This window comes from Coregonus clupeaformis, chromosome 5 (assembly GCF_020615455.1).
Source record: "Coregonus clupeaformis isolate EN_2021a chromosome 5, ASM2061545v1, whole genome shotgun sequence".
In the NCBI taxonomy this organism is placed as follows: Eukaryota; Metazoa; Chordata; class Actinopteri; order Salmoniformes; family Salmonidae; genus Coregonus; species Coregonus clupeaformis.
In genome coordinates, this window is record NC_059196.1 from 42,561,895 (window position 1) to 42,585,282 (window position 23,388).

The 23,388-nt window shown below is 49.5% G+C and overlaps 1 protein-coding gene across 2 annotated transcripts in view; it reads right to left on the minus strand.

The window, feature by feature from the left end:
• Positions 1-12,113: 12,113 nt before the first annotated feature.
• The window catches only part of rcbtb2 (regulator of chromosome condensation (RCC1) and BTB (POZ) domain containing protein 2), a 36,952-nt gene continuing 25,677 nt past the window's right edge, over positions 12,114-23,388 (minus strand). For both annotated transcript variants that reach the window (XM_045214554.1, XM_041876759.2), the window contains 3 exons: positions 13,389-13,528; positions 12,817-12,947; positions 12,114-12,297 (listed from right to left, as the gene is read on the minus strand). In XM_045214554.1, the coding sequence (XP_045070489.1) occupies positions 12,157-12,297; positions 12,817-12,947; positions 13,389-13,528 (412 nt within the window). In that variant the 3' untranslated portion in view covers positions 12,114-12,156. The remainder of the gene's footprint in view (positions 12,298-12,816; positions 12,948-13,388; positions 13,529-23,388) is intronic.

Below are 23,388 nucleotides of genomic sequence, written 5' to 3' on the forward strand. Positions count from 1 at the left end.
TTAACTTGGTGTGTGTGTGTGTGTGTGTTGAAATAATGTGTGTTATATTAACTCGGTGTGTGTGTGTGTTGAAATAATGTGTGTGTTATATTAACTTGGTGTGTGTGTGTGTGTTGAAATAATGTGTGTGTTATATTAACTTGGTGTGTGTGTGTGTGTGTGTGTGTGTGTGTGTGTGTGTGTGTTATATTATAATAAGATCTGTGTGGGTACTTCTGACACGTCTGTATTACAGACAGGAAGTAGCTGAGAATACTGTGACAGCTGCAGGAAACACAGGGTGCGGCACAAATGGGACCATATTCCCTATGTAGTGCACTATGTAGCGGGAAAAGGGGCCATTTGGGACGCAGGCGGAGGCTCCTGTTTCTCAACGACGGCTGTCTCTTTGGACCAACTGTCACCCTCTGCTTGAATTAGAGATCACATGTCATGTCTTGTCACCAAACTGTCTCTTTGGACCAACTGTCACCCTCTGCTTGTATTAGAGATAATAATAATATAATAATAATATGCCATTTAGCAGACGCTTTTATCCAAAGCGACTTACAGTCATGCGTGCATAATTTTTTTTTTGTTGGTGTATGGGTGGTCCCGGGGATCGAACCCACTACCTTGGCGTTACAAGTGCCGTGCTCTACCAGCTGAGCTACAGAGGACCACAATGATCACATGTCATGTCTTGTCACCAAACTGATCATGGGAATTTCCCGCTTTTTTTTTAAACTGCCAATATGCTTTGTTTACAATAGGGAGGAGGGAAAAGGAGGACATTGTTGGACATGTTTTGGGTGTCGCCATCGTGCCATTTTTGCAATTTTTGTGGATGAAAGCAACCCCAAACTGACCTTACAATCATGATGGTAATTCTACAGACACATTAACTGAGTTAATAATATATTATTAACAATCAGAAACAAAAGGGTAGAAACACCACTAGCTGGCCCAGAGAGAATCCCTCTAATCCTAAATGACGTTCTCTCTCTATATAATCCACCCCATGCTAAGGGGGATAGAGCATTAGATATCTCCCCATTTACACCGCGTCCCTGACTTCCTGTTCCTGTCCATAGATCTGGTCTGATTAGTTATTTGCTAGTCAAACTAGAGCGGGTGGTTCAACTGCTCATTTCAGCCTCTCACTCAACACAACACAGGAGACTTGTATAAGATCGGTTTGATTCTGTCAGGGCTATATAGGCAGCATGCTAGGTAGCTATGAAGTGGCTACAGCGGGGCAAGGAGTCAAAGCCTAACATCTCTGAGTCTTGGAGCAGAGTGAGCTGGCACCACAACACAACTACTACTTCAGCACACCTGGAGAGATCTAGGCTCACCGGTATTCAGACGGATATTTAAGAGAGAAGGCTACAGACAGCTGCCGGTAGTGTCCTGAATCAAACCTTATTCCATATAGGGCCCCTGGTGAAAAGTAGTGCACTATAAACGGAATAGGGTTCCACTTGGGACTCAACCCTGGTTTAACATTGTGGTGAAGACACTATTCTGATAAGGGATAAAAGGGAGCAGTTTGTAGCAGTTCTGGCTCCCCCCCACACACTGACATCCTCCTCCGCAGAGTAGCATTCATCTGATGTGAGGAAAAACAGACTCTTGCTATAAAGCTGTTCTATTTACGGGAACTTGATAAACATTGAAGTGAGATAAAGACTTGCATGAAAGCCCCAAGCTCCTGTCCACAGACATATCTCATTGTGTTTTTAGATCAGTGCTTCTAAAAAAACGACATAATTAGACATCTGGAAGCTACTGACTGCCTCAAGTGTATAATGGAAAACATAGAAATACCACAGCTCAATAAACCGACTGCGTTCGTGGTCAGACAATTGTTGCCTGTACATTTTTTATTCCTGTATAGACCTGTGACATTTTAAATTTCTCTGTGGTCAGGCTTTTAAATGTCTCTGTGGTCATGCTTTTAAATGTCTCTGTGGTCAGGCTTTTAAATGTCTCTGTGGTCACTCTTTTAAATGAAGCAGTCCCCACAGCTGTCAACAACAACATTGAGCAAAAACAAACTATCTATGTATTTAGTTCCTGTGAGAGAGAGACTCTCTCTCTCTCTCAATGTGTCTCTCTCTCAATGTGTCTCTCTCTCAATGTGTCTCTCTCTCAATGTGTCTCTCTCTCTCTCTCTCTCTCTCTCTCTCTCTCTCTCTCTCTCTCTCTCTCTCTCTCTCTCTCTCTCTCTCTCTCTCTCTCTCTCTCTCTCTCTCTCTCTCTCTCTCTCTCTCTTCTCTCTCTCTCTCTCTCTCTCTCTCTCTCTCTCTCTCTCTCTCTCTCTCTCTCTCTCTCTCTCTCTCTCTCTCTCTCTCTCTCTCTCTCTCTCTCTCTCTCTCTCTCTCTCTCTCTCTCTCTCTCTCTCTCTCTCTCTCTCTCTCTCTCTCTCTCTCTCTCTCTCTCTCTCTCTCTCTCTCTCTCTCTCTCTCTCTCTCTCTCTCTCTCTCTCTCTCTCTCTCTCTCTCTCTCTCTCTCTCTCTCTCTCTCTCTCTCTCTCTCTCTCTCTCTCTCTCTCTCTCTCTCTCTCTCTCTCTCTCTCTCTCTCTCTCTCTCTCTCTCTCTCTCTCTCTCTCAGAGAGACCAGCCCCAGAGAAGTCCTGGGTCCAAACAGTATTTCTTTTCTTAAGCACTTTGTCTGACTGGGGCCCGACGCTTTGGAGCCAATTGAATTGTACCAAAATATATCAGAAAGATTGATGTCCAGGCTGTAGCCTCAGGAATCATAGCAATATACATAGAACTAGAGATAGGTTACATCACTAGGTGTTTACCAGCACAGAGACATCTCTGACAGGAAGTAATAAGGTTATTTTACCCCCATTCAGACATGTGAATAGCTGTACGTGTTAGAACAGCATACAAACCTTCCTATCTTGCAGTTTGACAGTACTTTGAACAGTACACCAAGTCACTCTGTCATATCCTCACATGGCCTCTCCTATTCTCGCTATACACCAAGTCACTTGGCTCTGTCATATCCTCACATGGCCTCTCCTATCATTGCTACGCAGACGACACACAATTACATTTTCTCCTTTCCCCCTTCTGATAACCAGGTGGCGAATCGCATCTCTGCATGTCTGGCAGACATATCAGTGTGGATGTCGGATCACCACCTCAAACTGAACCTCGGAAAGACAGAGTTGCTCTTCCTCCCGGGGAAGGACTGCCCGCTCCATGATCTCGCCATCACGGTTGACAACTTCATTGTGTCCTCCTCCCAGAGTGCAAAGAACCTTGGCAAGACCCTGGACAACACCCTGTCGTTCTCCGCTAACATCAAAGTGGTGACCCGATCCTGCAGGTTTATGCTCTACAACATTCGCAGAGTACGACCCTACCTTACACAGAAAGCGGCACAGGTCCTAATCCAGGCATTTGTCATCTCCCGTCTGGATTACTGCAACTCGCTGTTGGCTGGGCTCCCTGCCTGTGGCATTAAACCCCTACAACTTATCCAGAACGCTGCAGCCCGTCTGGTGTTCAACCTTCCCAAGTTCTCTCATGTCACCTGCTCCTCCGCACACTCCACTGGCTTCCAGTTGAGGCTTGCATCTACAGTGAGGGAAAAAAGTATTTGATCCCCTGCTGATTTTGTACGTTTGCCCACTGACAAAGAAATGATCAGTCTATAATTTTAATGGTAGGTTTATTTGATCAGTGAGAGACAGAATAACAACAAAGAAATCCAGAAAAACGCATGTCAAAAATGTTATAAATCGATATGCATTTTAATGAGGGAAATAAGTATTTGACCCCCTCTCAATCAGAAAGATTTCTGGCTCCCAGGTGTCTTCTGTACAGGTAACAAGCTGAGATTAGGAGCACACTCTTAAAGGCAGTGTTCTTAATCTCAGTTTGTTACCTGTATAGAAGACACCTGTCCACAGAAGCAATCAATCAATCAGATTCCAAACTCTCCACCATGGCCAAGACCAAAGAGCTCTCCAAGGATGTCAGGGACAGGATTGTAGACCTACACAAGGCTGGAATGGGCTACAAGACCATCGCCAAGCAGCTTGGTGAGAAGGTGACAACAGTTGGTGCGATTATTCGCAAATGGAAGGAACACAAAATAACTGTCAATCTCCCTCGGCCTGGGGCTCCATGCAAGATCTCACCTCGTGGAGTTGCAATGATCATGAGAACGGTGAGGAATCAGCCCAGAACTACACGGGAGGATCTTGTCAATGATCTCAAGGCAGCTGGGACCATAGTCACCAAGAAAACAATTGGGAACACACTACGCCGTGAAGGACTGAAATCCTGCAGCGCCCGCAAGGTCCCCCTGCTCAAGAAAGCACACATACATGCCCGTCTGAAGTTTGCCAATGAACATCAGAATGACTCAGAGGAGAACTGGGTGAAAGTGTTGTGGTCAGATGAGACCAAAATTGAGCTCTTTGGCATCAACTCAACTCGCCGTGTTTGGAGGAGGAGGAATGCTGCCTATGACCCCAAGAACACCATCCCTACCGTCAAACATGGAGGTGGAAACATTCTGCTTTGGGGGTGTTTTTCTGCTAAGGGGACAGGACAACTTTACCGCATCAAAGGGACGATGGACGGGGCCATGTACCGTCAAATCTTGGGTGAGATCCTCCTTCCCTCAGCCAGGGCATTGAAATTGCGTCGTGGATGGGTATTCCAGCATGACAATGATCCAAAACACACGGCCAAGGCAACAAAGGAGTGGCTCAAGAAGAAGTACATTAAGGTTCTGGAGTGGCCTAGCCAGTCTCCAGACCTTAATCCCATAGAAAATCTGTGGAGGGAGCTGAAGGTTCAAGTTGCCAAACGTCAGCCTCGAAACCTTAATGACTTGGAGAAGATCTGTAAAGAGGAGTGGGACAAAATCCCTCCTGAGATGTGTGCAAACCTGGTGGCCAACTACAAGAAACGTCTGACCTCTGTGACTGCCAACAAGGGTTTTGCCACCAAGTACTAAGTAATGTTTTGCAGAGGGGTCAAATACTTATTTCCCTCATTAAAATGCAAATCAATTTATAACATTTTTTACATGCGTTTTTCTGGATTTTTTTGTTGTTATTCTGTCTCTCACTGTTCAAATAAACCTACCATTAAAATTATAGACTGATCATTTCTTTGTCAGTGGGCAAACGTACAAAATCAGCAGGGGATCAAATACTTTTTTCCCTCACTGTACTACAAGACCATGGTGTTTGTCTACGGAGCTGTGAGGGGAACGGCACCTCCTTACCTTCAGGCTCTGATCAGACCCTACACCCAAACGAGGGCACTGCGTTCATCCACCTCTGGCCTGCTGGCCCCCCTACCTCTGCTGAAGCACAGTTCCCGCTCAGCCCAGTCAAAGCTATTCGCTGCTCTGGCACCCCAATGGTGGAACAAGCTCTCCCACGACGCCAGGACAGCCGAGTCACTGACCACCTTCCGGAGACACTTGAAACCCCACCTCTTTAAGGAATACCTGGAATAGTATAAAAGTAATCCTTCTACCCCCCCCCCCCCCCCAAAAGGTGGTTGTCCCACTGGCGATCATAAGTTGAATGCACCAATTTGTAAGTCGCTCTGGATAAGAGTGTCATCTAAAAGACGTAAATCTAAACAGTACACCATGCTATCTTGCAGTTTGACAGTGCTGTGAACAGTAAACCATGCTATCTTGCAGTTTGACAGTGCTGTGAACAGTACACCATGCTATCTTGCAGTTTGACAGTGCTGTGAACAGTAAACCATGCTATCTTGCAGTTTGACAGTGCTGTGAACAGTAAACCATGCTATCTTGCAGTTTGACAGTGCTGTGAACAGTAAACCATGCTATCTTGCAGTTTGACAGTGCTGTGAACAGTAAACCATGCTATCTTGCAGTTTGACAGTGCTGTGAACAGTACACCACGCTATCTTGCAGTTTGACAGTGCTGTGAACAGTACACCACGCTATCTTGCAGTTTGACAGTTCTGTGAACAGTAAACCATGCTATCTTGCAGTTTGACAGTGCTGTGAACAGTCAACCATGCTATCTTGCAGTTTGACAGTGCTGTGAACAGTATACCATGCTATCTTGCAGTTTGACAGTGCTGTGAACAGTAAACCATGCTATCTTGCAGTTTGACAGTGCTGTGAACAGTAAACCACGCTGTCTTGCAGTTTGACAGTGCTGTGAACAGTACACCACGCTATCTTGCAGTTTGACAGTGCTGTGAACAGTAAACCATGCTATCTTGCAGTTTGACAGTGCTGTGAACAGTAAACCACGCTATCTTGCAGTTTGACAGTGCTGTGAACAGTAAACCATGCTATCTTGCAGTTTGACAGTGCTGTGAACAGTAAACCACGCTATCTTGCAGTTTGACAGTGCTGTGAACAGTACACCATGCTATCTTGCAGTTTGACAGTGCTGTGAACAGTAAACCATGCTATCTTGCAGTTTGACAGTGCTGTGAACAGTAAACCATGCTATCTTGCAGTTTGACAGTGCTGTGAACAGTAAACCACGCTATCTTGCAGTATCTGTCGTGTGGTCAAACAACATGCCCCAAAAGGCCATGGAAACTTCTTCTATCCCATCCCAACACCTGTGTCAGTCTCAGGCAGTTTTTCAGCCATAACAGCCACTTTTCTAGTTGTGGTCCTATGTGGCTCAGCTGATACGAGCATGGCTACGCCAAGGTCATGGGTTCAATTCCCACAGCGATCACATACTGGACTGTAAAGATACTAACACAATATACTGTAAGTTGCTTTGGTTGAAAAGTATCTGATTATACACTGAGTGTACAAAACATTAAGAACACCTGATCTTTCCATGACATAGACTGACCAGGTGAATCCAGGTGAAAGCTATGATCCCTTATTGATGTCACTTGTTAAATCCACTTCAATCAGTGTAGATGAAGGGGAGGAGACAGGTTAAAGAAGGATTTTTAAGCCTTGAGACAATTGAGATATGGATTGTGTATGTGTGCCATTCAGAGGGTGAATGGGCAAGACAAGATTGAAGTGCCTTTGAATGGGGTATGGTAGTAGGTGCCAGGTGCATCGGTTTGTGTCAAGAACTGCAACGCTGCTGGGTAGTTATGAAAGTTAAATCAGTAAGGCTGGTCTGAATGGATCGTCACTTCTTTCATCTGGTTAACTCTATAATTCACATCGCTTCCTATCTCACTCAGCAGCATAGCAGGTATTTATATGGTAGTGGTTATGTACCTCGTCAGTATAGCAGGTATTGATATGGTATTGATTATAACGTTACCTCGTCAGTATAGCAGGTATTGATATGGTATTGATTATAACGTTACCTCGTCAGTATAGCAGGTATTGATATGGTATTGATTATAACGTTACCTCGTCAGTATAGCAGGTATTGATATGGTATTGATTATAACGTTACCTCGTCAGTATAGCAGATATTTATATGGGAGTGTCAAGTTTACCATTAGCAAGCGTGCGGAATGTCATTCACCTATTAACTTCAGCCAATGAGCATGGCACACTAAGGCAATTCCACCACGCCTGCTGATTAACCTATGGGATCACTCATGCAATAATCACTTCCCTTTCTTTCAACCAATGGGCATAAATCTAGGGGAGTATTTATGTCAACTCAATCCTAGTCTCTCACTTGATGTTTTGCAGCAATAGTCTTCCAACGACCTTTCACCTCCTGACCACCACCAGCATAATAACCTGAAGGCCGTCATCGGAACCCCGTTCTCCAAGCGGAAGGGGGGTTCGATGCCTGCTGCCCAGCATAGGGCAACCTGTCATCAGCATCTAGCTCTGAGGAGCATTCCTCGGAGACGAGGCCTACCCCAAACTATTCAATACAATTCCATATTGTATTCTGTCGTCAGTAGTTAAGCCTGTACTCAGTGAACTCAGTGTATATTTGTGGCCTAGTTTCAAGTTTTATTAGCCGTATGTACAGGATACACATGGTATACTCTGTCCAACGAAATGCTTACAGGCAGGTTCCTTCTGGACAACGCAACAACAATAAGAAATACTACCATTATAAGAATAGGAACATAAAGTAAATTACTCAGTAGAACAGAATAAACATTTTAGTATCGTACAGGAAGGCCCAGTTTATAGTCCAATATTTACACGTGTGTCAGGGAAGGGGAGATTGAGGGGCAAGTATTTAAATAGTTCAGTATTAGCAATAATAATAATAAGAGTCTGGTAGCAGCAGTTGTGATGTGTGGGTGTGTAGCATGAGTGTATAGGTGTGTGTGAGTGTGTGTGTGGTGTGAGTGTGTGTTGGTGTGTGCATGTGTGTATAGGTGTGTGTGAGTGTGTGGGTAGCATGAGTTTGTGTGAGTGGATGAGTGTACTGTATATCTGTGTGTGTGTGAGTGGATGAGTGTACTGTATATATGTGTGTGTGTGAGTGGATGAGTGTACTGTATATCTGTGTGTGTGTGAGTGGATGAGTGTACTGTATATCTGTGTGTGTGTGAGTGGATGAGTGTACTGTATATCTGTGTGTGTGAGTGGATGAGTGTACTGTATATCTGTGTGTGTGTGAGTGGATGAGTGTACTGTATATCTGTGAGTGGATGAGTGTACTGTATATCCGTGTGCTGGAGCCTGAGCCTCTATGTAACACTATACATGCCAGATCTGTACATGTGGCCATGTTGTACATGGGGTCATGTTGTGGAGGGATTTGAGCATGCTTGTTGTGTTTTTTTATTTGATTTAACCTTTATTTGATGTGTTGATTGAAGTTAGGTACTTAAGTACTGGTATCTTACCCTCAAGACTTTGATATCATTTGTTTTGGGAGTAACCATGACAGAGGGATACCTTCTGGGCAATATCCCAAATGGCACCCTATAGAGTGGTTTAGTTGGGGCAGCTTAGCAATTGTTACTTATTCAACCATATTTAGGAACTCTTTGACCGTTGAGTTTGTCAAGGCCTCATTGAATTGGAATATGATACAAAATGAGAGTAAAAGCCAGTGTAGGAGAATCTTCAACTTTTCCACACCTTCGTAGAGTACATAAACAAGTCATTGGCTACAGCAAAACAGAACATAATTGGAGAGCATCGTTGGTGTGACGAATGTGAAATGATGATTGCTTATCGGTTCCTGTAGGTGTGTGGTTTGACAGCGTCATTGGCGAGACTTGAGCCTTAGTGTAGAAAGAAGTACGTAATACCTGATACCATCAATAGAGCCCTGTAGCGCAGTTGGTAGAGTATGGCGCTTGCAACGCCAGGGTTGTGGGTTCGTTTCCCACGGGGGGGCCAGTATGAAAAATGTATGCACTCACTAACTGTAAGTCGCTCTGCATAAGAGTGTCTGCTAAATGACTAAAATGTACAAAATCAATAGGATTACGTGTATTGGAGAGACTTGCGGGCACCTTCTCCTTTCATAAATTACAACAAGTTATTTCCCCAATGGTTTCTCCAAGATTAGCAATACGTTAATGTACTAAAATGTTGTTTGATATAACCAGTTGAAGCAGGAAATTGCCAAGTCATTTTGAAACTCCAAAATAAAGATGTGAAAAGAACTAAACTGATTTGTTTTATTATTATTTAAAAAAAAAATGTATCTGCAAATGTCATGGAAAAAGCTGAAAACATGAAAAATATATGAATAAATGAAGTCCCCAACATAACGCCTGCTTTATCCCCGCAAGCAGCAGGAGCCTATTGTCAGACTGGCAGTATGGATGTCTAGAAGAATAAAACATTGCCCCCTTCTGGTTCACAGCAGGCATCACACCTTGGTTTACTAAGGTTATACAGTCTTATGGACAAGTTAGCATGGGGTAGCGCTGGCACCAGCACAGACATATTTTGAATTCCAAAATATGTCAAATTCACCTATGTAGTGCACTGCTTTTGGCCAGGGTTGGCTACGTCCCAAATGGCCAGGGTCGTACGTCCCAAATGGGACCCTGTAAACGTGTAAACGTGATTACAGTAGCTAAAACAGAACCAAGGAGTGACAGCTTCATCCAGATTTATTCAAACATAATTGGCTTCTCAATGACAAAGCATTTTCTCATATTGTTTCTGTATAAATAGGCCCATGAGACTCTCTTACTAGCTCCAAGTTGAAGGAACCAGATTCAGTTAATTGTACGGGGCTAGCAGTACTGCTACGTCACTGACATTGATGCAAGATTGAAGCACACTTGTAAAAGAGAGAAGGTGATTCCCACCAGTGGTCTACGGCTGAGCCACTAGAGATCCTGGTTCGAATCCACTAGAGATCCTGGTTCGAATCCAGGCTCTGCCGTAGCCGGCCGCGACCGGGAGACCCCATGGGGCGGCGCACAATTGGCCCAGCGTCGTCCGGGGTAGGGGAGGGAATGGCCGGCAGGGGATGTAGCTCAGTTGGTAGAGCATGGCGTTTGCAACGCCAGGGTTGTGGGTTCGATTCCCACGGGGGGGCAGTATGATGATTATTTTTTTTTTTATAATGTATGCACTCACTAACTGTAAGTCGCTCTGGATAAGAGCGTCTGCTAAATTACTTAAAATGTAAATGTATAGGCGGAAGTTACGGCGTGATTGAAATTTAAAGGCAATGTTCCCACGTTAGCGGAGACTGCGTTCACGGTAAACGCTGCATATGTCGGTCTATCAGAAATTACCTTTAAATTACTATTTATCTCAATCTGTAACGCTTGAATAAAGAGCCCCTAAACTGTCTGTCCAACTGCTGTAAACATACCGTATCTGCAAGGCGGCAATATGATGCCGTTTTTCTACAACGTCTGCTTAAAATGGCACCCTATTCCCAACACAGTGCACTAATATTGGTTCTGGTCACCCTTATGGGCCCTGGTCTAAAGTAGTGCTCACTATATAGGGAATAGGGTGCCATTTGGGATGCATATGATGTCACTGACAGTAAATTCCATAGAAAAGGTTAATGGAGGTTGTCTGTCATGTTTCCTGTTTAGAGCAAAAAATGTGTTTACAGCCTCACATGTACAGACAGTGAGTTAATGAACGACAGACAGACAGACAGACAGACACAGGTAAGTAAGCACTTTAAGGAGGTCCCTACTCCCCCTTCGGAGTCAATAATGACTGTGTGTGTGTGTCATTTCCTATCAGATAGTTAGCTCACCATGGTGCACAGCAGCCAGTCAGGATAGATGTTAGTCAATACAAAACCATGAATACAATAATGAATGAATGACAAAAGCACATTAATATAAGCAGCACACTACTGTATGAAACAGCTTGGCTAAATAACCTTTTTTGACCTTCTGAGCGTGACAAAATATGGAATCTGCCATTTGCAGTTAGTTAGTGAGTGGTGTCCATTTTGCCTATAAAATGCCATTAGTCAGTTGCTTTCCCCCGGACTGTATTTGTCTCCTGTTCTTTGCTAGTGTGGGTATAACAGTAACAGTATCTATGGGACCTGTGCTAGAGGTCAGGGCGTCCAATAGCAAACAGAGGTAGACCCTCCCTCCCTCTAGCTATCTGCCCTATAGGACCTGTGCTAGAGGTCAGGGCTTGCTCCGGTGTGGTCACATGGTAAAAGCACTAAAGCCTCTACAGCAGCACTCTGCCCCTCCCTCTCAGTCCCCCGGTGTTCAGCTCACCTTTAACCTTTGACCCAGGCTGAGTGGTGGGACTCTATTGGTCAGCTTGGTTTTAACATTTTTTTTGGGGGGGGGCAGGTTTCATAGCTCAGACTTGTTTTGTCCTTCCCTCCCGCCCGCAGTCCACATCTCTTACCCCACATCTCTTACCCCCACATCTCTTACCCCCACATCTCTTACCCCACAGTCCACATCTCTTACCCCACATCTCTTACCCCACATCTCTTACCCCACATCTCTTACCCCACATCTCTTACCCCACATCTCTTACCCCACAGTCCACATCTCTTACCCCAGGATCCAATAGGTTACAGCTCTGCCCCCTCTCTCCCATCCCCCTCCCTTCCCTCCCATCCCCCCCCCTCCCATCCCCCCTCCCCTCCCCCTCCCCCCCCCCCCATCCCCCCCATCCCCCTCCCCCCCTCCCCCCCTCCCCCCTCATCCCCCCCCCATCCCCCTCCCCTTCCCCCTCCCCCCTCCCCCCTCATCCCCCCATACCCCTCTCCCCCTCCCCCCTCCCCCATCCCCCTAACCCAGAGTCTTAGCTAGCGGGTTGTCGGTCAGTCAGTTCTTGAAGGCCCCGTAGCGGCTAGCTTTACTGATGAAGGTCTTCAGCAGCTCGTGGTCCATGTCGGCGAAGGCCTGCGTCTGCGTAACGGCCGTCAGGTGGTTGACACAGAACTTGAAGCAGAACTCTTCCAGATCCTGTAGGAGGAACAGGGAGACGGATGGCTGGTCAGTGGGGTCAGGGGTCAGCGCTGGGGACAGGAGGAGTACAACACAGAGGGCAGTGACTGGTAGGGGAACAACTAGTACAACAGACAGGTCAGTGACTGGTAGGGGAACAACTAGTACAACAGACAGGTCAGTGACTGGTAGAGGAACAACTAGTACAACAGACAGGTCAGTGACTGGTAGGGGAACAACTAGTACAACAGACAGGTCAGTGACTGGTAGGGGAACAACTAGTACAACAGACAGGTCAGTGACTGGTAGGGGAACAACTAGTACAACAGACAGGGCAGTGACTGGTAGGGGAACAACTAGTACAACAGACAGGTCAGTGACTGGTAGGGGAACAACTAGTACAACAGACAGGTCAGTGACTGGTAGGGGGAACAACTAGTACAACAGACAGGTCAGTGACTGGGGGAATCTCCCACTGTAGTACAGAGCGGGTCTGGGGGGGTCAGGGGTCAGGGGTCAGGTCTGCGTAGAGCTTACCCTGGCTTCGTACTTGACGGCAGCAGAGAGCAGGGTAATAGCGTTTTCCTCAGAGATGCCTCTCTTGATGGTCTCCTGACACAGTCTCTTCAGACGCGTCTCACGGTAGAACGTAGCCAAGTCCAGGAGACCTACAGGACACAGAGGAGAGATACTTGGAACGCGTCCCAAATGGCACCCTGTCCTTTTAGAGTGCTGACCAGAGCCCCGGGTCAACCTCTGGTGGCAGGTTGATGGTGGAGGTCTAGTGCATTATAAACACTTTCTATAAGCCGTCATAACTCACGTCAGGCCCTAGATGTTGATTCGGGGGTCCTTTGAGACCCGTCTGGTAAATAATTAAGCTAGGGAAAACACTGTGGCGTACTTAACGGCGCTCTTTGTACCCCGCACTGGAGAACAATCTAGGGGAAACACTGCGTCGCACCTCTGAGGTAAAGGTACGCTAGAGTTAGGAGTTAGGGTTAGGTGTCGTACCTCTGGCGTCCTCAGGTGGAAGGTTGATGGTTTCTGTGTACAGGTACTCCAGAAAGGGTAAGGGCTGTGCGGGGGGGTATATAAGATGGTCATACCTATGGCGTCCTCTGGAGGAAGGTTGATGGTATCTGTGTACAGGTACTCCAGAAAAGCCCTGTAGACCAGGTAAGAAAACTGGTGGATCTCCATAGACTCCTCCTCTGTCTCGTTCAGCAACACACGGAAATGTTCACACCTGAAAGAAACCAAATGGGAGGATGACAACAGATCCAGTCATCACGGAGCAGATCAGTCATCACGGAGCAGATCAGTCATCACGGAGCAGATCAGTCATCACGGAGCAACACTTCCAAAGTATTCATGACACATGCTAAAATACACGTGAAACCTGATGTCAATGGAACATTTGTGCAAAAACAATGTGTGCTGATGTGAAGTTAGGATTCAGCCCCATGTAGATCTATGAGCTTAGCTAGCTAGCAGGCTAATTAGATACACTACATGACCAAAAGTATGTGGACGCCTGCTCGTCGAACAGCTCATTCCAAAATCACGGGCATTAATATGGAGTTGGGTCCTCCCCTTTGCTGCTATAACAGCCTCCACTCTTCTGGGAAGGCTTTCTACTAGATGTTGGAACATTGCCGTGGGGACTTGCTTCCATTCAGCCACAAAAGCATTAGTGAGGTCGGGCAATGATGTTGGGCGATTAGGCCTGGCTCGCAGTCGGCGTTCCAATTCATCTCAAAGGTGTTTGATGGGGTTGAGGTCAGGGCTCTGTGCAGGCCAGTCAAGTTCTTCCACACCGATCTCAACAAACCATTTCTGTATGGACCTCGCTTTGTGTACGGGGGTATTGTCATGCTGAAACAGGAAAGGGCCTTCCCCAAACTGTTGCCACAAAGTAGGACGCACATAATCGTCTAGAATGTATGCTGTAGCGTTAAGATTTCCCTTCACTGGAACTAAGGGGCCTAGCCCGAACCATGAAAAACAGCCCCAGACCATTATTCCTCCTCCTCCAAACTTTACAGTTGGCACTATGCATTGGGGCAGGTAGTGTTCTCCTGGCATCCGCCAAACCCAGATTCGTCCATCGGACTGCCAGATGGCGAAGCGTGATTCATCACTCCAGAGAACGCGTTTCCACTGTCCCAGAGTCCAATGGCGGCGAGCTTTACACCACTCCAGCCGACACTTAGAATTGCACATGGTGATCTTAGGCTTGTGTGCAGATGCTCGGCCATGGAAACCCATTTCATGAAGCTCCCGACAAACAATTATTGTGCTGACATTGCTTCCAGAGGCAGTTTGGAACTTGGTAGTGAGTGTTGCAACCGAGGACAGACAAAAAAATGTACGCGCTTCGGCACTAGGCGGCCCTTGTTCTGTGAGCTTGTGTGGCCTACCACTTCGCGGCTGAGCCGTTGTTGCTCCTAGACGTTTCCACTTCACAATAACAGCACTTACAGTTGACCAGGGCAGCTCAAGCAGGGCAGAAATTTGACAAACTGACTTGTTGGAAAGGTGACATCCTATGACGGTGCCACGTTGAAAGTCACAGAGCTCTTCAGTAAGGCCATTCTACTGCCATTGTTTGTCTATGGAGATTGCATGGCGGTGTGCTCGATTTTATACACCTGTCAGCAACAGGTGTGGCTGAAATAGCTGAATCCAGTCATTTGAAGGGGTGTCCACATACTTTCTTATATATACACTGCTCAAAAAAATAAAGGGAACACTTAAACAACACATCCTAGATCTGAATGAATGAAATAATTTTATTAAATACTTTTTTCTTTACATAGTTGAATGTGCTGACAACACAATCACACAAAAATTATCAATGGAAATCAAATGTATCAACCCATGGAGGTCTGGATTTGGAGTCACCCTCAAAATTAAAGTGGAAAACCACACTACAGATTGATCCAACTTTGATGTAATGTCCTTAAAACAAGTCAAAATGATGCTCAGTAGTGTGTGTGGCCTCCACGTGCCTGTATGACCTCCCTACAACGCCTGGGCATGCTCCTGATGAGGTGGCGGATGGTCTCCTTAGGGATCTCCTCCCAGACCTGGACTAAAGCATCCGCCAACTCCTGGACAGTCTGTGGTGCAACGTGGCGTTGGTGGATGGAGCGAGACATGATGTCCCAGATGTGCTCAATTGGATTCAGGTCTGGGGAATGGGCGGTCCATAGCATCAATGCCTTCCTCTTGCAGGAACTGCTGACACACTCCAGCCACATGAGGTCTAGAATTGTCTTGCATTAGGAGGAACCCAGGGCCAACCGCACCAGCATATGGTCTCACAAGGGGTCTGAGGATCTCATATCGGTACCTAATGGCAGTCAGGCTACCTCTGGCGAGCACATGGAGGGCTGTGTGGCCCCCCAAAGAAATGCCACCCCACACCATGACTGACCCACCGCCAAACCGGTCATGCTGGAGGATGTTGCAGGCAGCAGAACGTTCTCCACGGCGTCTCCAGACTCTGTCACGTCTGTCACGTGCTCAGTGTGAACCTGCTTTCATCTGTGAAGAGCACAGGGCGCCAGTGGCGAATTTGCCAATCTTGGTGTTCTCTGGCAAATGCCAAACGTCCTGCACGGTGTTGGGCTGTAAGCACAACCCCCCACCTGTGGACGTCGGGCCCTCATACCACCCTCATGGAGTCTGTTTCTGACCGTTTGAGCAGACACATGCACATTTGTGGCCTGCTGGAGGTCATTTTGCAGGGCTCTGGCAGTGCTCCTCCTACTCCTCCTTGCACAAAGGCGGAGGTAGCGGTCCTGCTGCTGGGTTGTTGCCCTCCTACGGCCTCCTCCACGTCTCCTGATGTACTGGCCTGTCTCCTGGTAGCACCTCCATGCTCTGGACACTATGCTGACAGACACAGCATACCTTCTTGCCACAGCTCGCATTGATGTGCCATCCTGGATGAGCTGCACTACCTGAGCCACTTGTGTGGGTTGTAGACTCCGTCTCATGCTACCACTAGAGTGAAAGCACCGCCAGCATACAAAAGTGACCAAAACATCAACCAGGAAGCATAGGAACTGAGAAGTGGTCTGTGGTCACCACCTGCAGAACCACTTCTTTATTGGGGGTGTCTTGCTAATTGCCTATAATTTCCACCTGTTGTCTATTCCATTTGCACAACAGCATGTGACATTTATTGTCAATCAGTGTTGCTTCCTAAGTGGACAGTTTGATTTCACAGAAGTGTGATTGACTTGGAGTTACATTGTGTTGTTTAAGTGTTCCCTTTATTTTTTTGAGCAGTGTAGTTTTGCTAGTTTCTACACATTTCTACACCGAGTACACCAAACATTAGGAACACCTTCCTGATATTGAGTTGAACCCTTTTGCCCTCAGAACAAACTCAATTCGTCGTGGCATGGACTCTAAAAGGTGTCGAAAGCGTTCCACAGGGATGCTGACCCTTGTTGACTCCAATGCTTCCCACGGTTGTGTCAAGTTGGCTGGATGTCCTTTGGGTGGTGGACTGTTCTTGATACACACGGAAAACTGTTGAGTGTGAAAAACCCAGCAGCGTTGCAGTTCTTGACACAAACCGGTGTGCCTGGCACAAACTACCAAATCCCGTTCAAAGGCACTTCAATCTTTTGTCTTGCCCATTCACCCTCTGAAAGGCACACATACACAATCCATATCGCAATTGTCTCAAGGCTTAAAAATTATTCTTTAACCTGTCTCCTCCCCTTCATCTACACTGAGTGACATCAATAAGGGGTCATGGCTTTCACCTGGATTCACCTGGTCAATCTATGTCATGGAAACAGCAGGTGTTCTTAATGTTTTGTATACTCAGTGTATGAACAATGCATTTCCAGATGTAAAATAAAGATTTTCTTTACCTCTGATTTGACAATCGAAACAATCACGCTTAACGCTTGAGAATGTTGCATGTGAGTTATAAAAATACCCAGAGGGGAAACGATAGCTGTGTCCTTGCTTCCTCATGACGTCAACAGGAAGGACAGAGACTGATACATAGTTCCATACACCGCAGTGGAAAAAACATACCAGACTTGGGAGGAGCCAAGGAAGGCAACTACTGGAAATCACTACGTTATATCAACACATTGTTTCCTTAGAAAGGTTTGTAACTGTGTGGGGGAAGAATGGAATGAAAAACAATCTCTGCCCCGTGACTAAATGTGTATAACTGCAAGAAGTGACCTGTTTTACCTTGCAGGGGGCCCTTGCCAAACTGCGCTACGCCACTGGTTGAGACTTGACTAGTGCAGGGGTGAGATACTTGACTAGTGCAGGGGTGAGATACTTGACTATTGCAGGATTGAGAGACTTGACTAGTGCAGGGTTGAGACACATGACTAGGGGAGGGGTGAGACACGACTAGGGGAGGGGTGAGACACGACTAGGGGAGGGGTGAGACACTTGACTAGGGGAGGGGTGAGACTTGACTAGGGGAGGGGTGAGACTTGACTAGGGAGGGTGAGACACGACTAGGGGAGGGTGAGACTTGACTAGGGGGAGGTGAGACACGACTAGGGGAGGGTGAGACTTGACTAGGGGAGGGGTGAGACTTGACTAGGGAGGGGTGAGACACACGACTAGGGAGGGGTGAGACTTGACTAGGGGGAGGGGTGAGACTTGACTAGGGGAGGGGTGAGACACGACTAGGGGAGGGGTGAGACACGACTAGGGGAGGGGTGAGACACGACTAGGGGAGGGGTGAGACACGACTAGGGGAGGGGTGAGACACGACTAGGGGAGGGGTGAGACACGACTAGGGGAGGGGTGAGACACGACTAGGGGAGGGGTGAGACTTGACTAGGGGAGGGGTGAGACTTGACTAGGGGAGGGGTGAGACTTGACTAGGGGAGGGGTGAGACACTTGACTAGGGGAGGGGTGAGACTTGACTAGGGGAGGGGGGAGACTTGACTAGGGGGGGGTGAGACACTTGGCTAGGGGAGGGGTGAGACACTTGGCTAGTGCAGGGTGTGAGACTTGACTAGGGGAGGGGTGAGAGACTTGGCTAGAGGAGGGGTGAGAGACTTGGCTAGGGGAGGGTGAGAGACTTGGCTAGGGGAGGGTGAGAGACTTGGCTAGAGGAGGGTGTGAGACTTGGCTAGGGGAGGGTAGAGACTTGGCTAGGGGAGGGTGAGAGACTTGGCTAGGGGAGGGGTGAGAGACTTGGCTAGGGAGGGTGAGACTTGACTAGGGGAGGGTGAGAGACTTGGCTAGGGAGGGGTGAGAGACTTGGCTAGGGAGGGGTGAGAGACTTGGCTAGGGGGAGGGTGAGAGACTTGGCTAGGGGAGGGGTGAGAGACTTGGCTAGGGGAGGGTGGAGACTTGACTAGGGAGGGTGAGAGACTTGGCTAGGGGAGGGGTGAGAGACTTGGCTAGGGGAGGGTGAGAGACTTGACTAGGGGAGGGGTGAGAGACTTGGCTAGAGGAGGGTGAGAGACTTGGCTAGAGGAGGGTGAGAGACTTGGCTAGGGGAGGGGTGAGAGACTTGGCTAGAGGAGGGTGAGAGACTTGGCTAGAGGAGGGTGAGAGACTTGGCTAGAGGAGGGTGAGAGACTTGGCTAGGGGAGGGTGAGAGACTTGACTAGGGGAGGGTGAGAGACTTGGCTAGGGGAGGGGTGAGAGACTTGGCTAGGGGGAGGGGTGAGAGACTTGGCTAGGGGAGGGTGAGAGACTTGGCTAGAGGAGGGTGAGAGACTTGGCTAGAGGAGGGTGAGAGACTTGGCTAGGGGAGGGGTGAGAGACTTGGCTAGGGGGAGGGTGAGAGACTTGACTAGGGGGGGGGTGAGAGACTTGGCTAGGGGAGGGTGAGAGACTTGGCTAGGGGAGGGGTGAGAGACTTGGCTAGTGCAGGGGTGAGAGACTTGGCTAGGGGAGGGTGAGAGACTTGACTAGGGGAGGGGTGAGACTTGGCTAGGGGAGGGGTGAGAGACTTGGCTAGAGGAGGGGTGAGAGACTTGGCTAGGGGAGGGTGAGAGACTTGGCTAGGGGAGGGTGAGAGACTTGGCTAGGGGAGGGGTGAGACTTGGCTAGGGGAGGGTGAGAGACTTGGCTAGGGGAGGGTGAGAGACTTGGCTAGGGGAGGGTGAGAGACTTGGCTAGGGGAGGGTGAGAGACTTGACTAGGGGAGGGTGAGAGACTTGACTAGGGGAGGGGTGAGAGACTTGGCTAGGGGAGGGTGAGAGACTTGACTAGGGGAGGGGTGAGAGACTTGGCTAGAGGAGGGGTGAGAGACTTGGCTAGGGGAGGGGTGAGAGACTTGGCTAGGGGAGGGTGAGAGACTTGACTAGGGGAGGGTGAGAGACTTGGCTAGGGGAGGGTGAGAGACTTGACTAGTGCAGGGGTGAGACTTGGCTAGGGGAGGGGTGAGAGACTTGGCTAGTGGAGGGGTGAGACTTGACTAGGGGAGGGTGAGAGACTTGGCTAGGGGAGGGGTGAGAGACTTGACTAGTGCAGGGGTGAGACTTGACTAGGGGAGGGGTGAGAGACTTGACTAGGGGAGGGTGAGACACTTGACTAGTGCAGGGGTGAGACTTGACTAGGGGAGGGGTGAGAGACTTGGCTAGGGAGGGGTGAGAGACTTGGCTAGAGGAGGGTGAGAGACTTGGCTAGGGGAGGGGTGAGAGACTTGGCTAGAGGAGGGTGAGAGACTTGACTAGGGGAGGGTGAGAGACTTGGCTAGAGGAGGGTGAGAGACTTGACTAGGGGAGGGGTGAGACTTGGCTAGGGGAGGGGTGAGAGACTTGGCTAGGGGAGGGTGAGAGACTTGGCTAGGGGAGGGTGAGAGACTTGGCTAGAGGAGGGTGAGAGACTTGGCTAGGGAGGGTGAGAGACTTGACTAGGGGAGGGGTGAGAGACTTGGCTAGGGAGGGGTGAGAGACTTGGCTAGGGGAGGGGTGAGAGACTTGGCTAGGGAGGTGAGAGACTTGGCTAGAGGAGGGTGAGAGACTTGGCTAGGGGAGGGGTGAGAGACTTGGCTAGGGGGAGGGTGAGAGACTTGGCTAGGGGAGGGGTGAGACTTGACTAGGGGAGGGTGAGAGACTTGGCTAGGGGAGGGGTGAGAGACTTGGCTAGGGGAGGGTGAGAGACTTGGCTAGAGGAGGGGTGAGAGACTTGGCTAGGGGAGGGTGAGAGACTTGGCTAGGGGAGGGTGAGAGACTTGGCTAGGGGAGGGTGAGAGACTTGGCTAGGGGAGGGGTGAGAGACTTGGCTAGAGGGAGGGTGAGAGACTTGGCTAGGGGAGGGGTGAGAGACTTGGCTAGAGGAGGGTGAGAGACTTGGCTAGGGGAGGGTGAGACTTGGCTAGGGGAGGGGTGAGAGACTTGGCTAGGGGAGGGGTGAGAGACTTGGCTAGAGGAGGGGTGAGAGACTTGGCTAGGGGAGGGTGAGAGACTTGGCTAGGGGAGGGGTGAGAGACTTGGCTAGGGGAGGGGTGAGACTTGACTAGGGGAGGGTGAGAGACTTGGCTAGGGGAGGGTGAGAGACTTGGCTAGAGGAGGGTGAGAGACTTGACTAGGGGAGGGTGAGAGACTTGGCTAGAGGAGGGGTGAGAGACTTGGCTAGGGGAGGGTGAGAGACTTGGCTAGGGGAGGGGTGAGAGACTTGGCTAGGGGAGGGGTGAGAGACTTGGCTAGGGGAGGGTGAGACACTTGACTAGTGCAGGGGTGAGACTTGACTAGGGGAGGGGTGAGAGACTTGGCTAGGGGAGGGTGAGAGACTTGGCTAGAGGAGGGGTGAGAGACTTGACTAGGGGAGGGTGAGAGACTTGGCTAGGGGAGGGTGAGAGACTTGGCTAGGGGAGGGGTGAGACTTGGCTAGGGGAGGGTGAGAGACTTGGCTAGAGGAGGGTGAGAGACTTGACTAGGGGAGGGTGAGAGACTTGGCTAGGGAGGGTGAGAGACTTGGCTAGGGGAGGGGTGGAGACTTGGCTAGGGGAGGGGTGAGACTTGACTAGGGGAGGGGTGAGAGACTTGGCTAGGGGAGGGTGAGAGACTTGGCTAGTGCAGGGTGAGAGACTTGACTAGGGGAGGGTGAGAGACTTGGCTAGGGGAGGGGTGAGAGACTTGGCTAGGGGAGGGTGAGAGACTTGGCTAGGGGAGGGGTGAGACTTGGCTAGGGGAGGGGTGAGAGACTTGGCTAGGGGAGGGGTGAGACTTGACTAGGGGAGGGTGGAGACTTGGCTAGGGGAGGGGTGAGACTTGGCTAGGGGAGGGTGAGAGACTTGGCTAGGGGAGGGTGGAGACTTGACTAGGGGAGGGGTAGAGACTTGACTAGGGGAGGGTGAGAGACTTGGCTAGAGGAGGGGTGAGAGACTTGGCTAGGGGAGGGGTGAGAGACTTGGCTAGGGGAGGGGTGAGAGACTTGGCTAGGGGAGGGGTGAGAGACTTGACTAGGGGAGGGTGAGAGACTTGGCTAGGGGAGGGGTGAGAGACTTGACTAGGGGAGGGTGAGAGACTTGGCTAGGGGAGGGTGAGACTTGACTAGGGGAGGGGTGAGACTTGACTAGGGGAGGGTGAGAGACTTGGCTAGGGGAGGGGTGAGAGACTTGGCTAGGGGAGGGGTGAGAGACTTGGCTAGGGGAGGGGTGAGAGACTTGGCTAGGGGAGGGGTGAGAGACTTGGCTAGAGGAGGGGTGAGAGACTTGACTAGGGGAGGGGTGAGAGACTTGGCTAGGGGAGGGTGAGAGACTTGGCTAGGGGAGGGGTGAGACTTGACTAGGGGAGGGGTGAGAGACTTGGCTAGAGGAGGGGTGAGAGACTTGGCTAGAGGAGGGGTGAGAGACTTGGCTAGGGGAGGGGTGAGAGACTTGGCTAGAGGAGGGGTGAGAGACTTGGCTAGAGGAGGGGTGAGAGACTTGGCTAGGGGAGGGGTGAGACTTGACTAGGGGAGGGGTGAGAGACTTGGCTAGAGGAGGGGTGAGAGACTTGACTAGGGGAGGGGTGAGAGACTTGGCTAGAGGAGGGGTGAGACTTGACTAGGGGAGGGGTGAGAGACTTGGCTAGAGGAGGGGTGAGACTTGACTAGGGGAGGGGTGAGACTTGGCTAGGGGAGGGGTGAGAGACTTGGCTAGGGGAGGGGTGAGACTTGACTAGGGGAGGGTGAGAGACTTGGCTAGAGGAGGGGTGAGAGACTTGACTAGGGGAGGGGTGAGAGACTTGGCTAGGGGAGGGTGAGAGACTTGGCTAGGGGAGGGTGAGAGACTTGGCTAGAGGAGGGGTGAGGTCTGAGGAGGAGGAATGATGAAGTTCCTAATATGTATTCCCTACCTGTGACTGGCAGCTGTCTCTCTGGGTCTCTCCAGTGACTAAGCGTGCTGTCTCTCTGGGTCTCTCCAGTGACTAAGCATGCTGTCTCTCTGGGTCTCTCCAGTGACTAAGCGTGCTGTCTCTCTGGGTCTCTCCAGTGACTAAGCGTGCTGTCTCTCTGGGTCTCTCCAGTGACTAGCGTGCTGTCTCTCTGGGTCTCTCCAGTTACTAGCCTGCTGTCTCTCTGGGTCTCTCCAGTGACTAAGCATGCTGTCTCTCTGGGTCTCTCCAGTGACTAAGCATGCTGTCTCTCTGGGTCTCTCCAGTGACTAAGCATGCTGTCTCTCTGGGTCTCTCCAGTGACTAAGCGTGCTGTCTCTCTGGGTCTCTCCAGTGACTAAGCGTGCTGTCTCTCTGGGTCTCTCCAGTGACTAAGCGTGCTGTCTCTCTGGGTCTCTCCAGTGACTAGCCTGCTGTCTCTCTGGGTCTCTCCAGTGACTAAGCGTGCTGTCTCTCTGGGTCTCTCCAGTGACTAAGCGTGCTGTCTCTCTGGGTCTCTCCAGTGACTAAGCGTGCTGTCTCTCTGGGTCTCTCCAGTGACTAGCGTGCTGTCTCTCTGGGTCTCTCCAGTGACTAGCCTGCTGTCTCTCTGGGTCTCTCCAGTGACTAGCGTGCTGTCTCTCTGGGTCTCTCCAGTGACTAGCGTGCTGTCTCTCTGGGTCTCTCCAGTGACTAGCGTGCCGTCTCTCTGGGTCTCTCCAGTGACTAGCGTGCTGTCTCTCTGGGTCTCTCCAGTGACTAAGCGTGCTGTCTCTCTGGGTCTCTCCA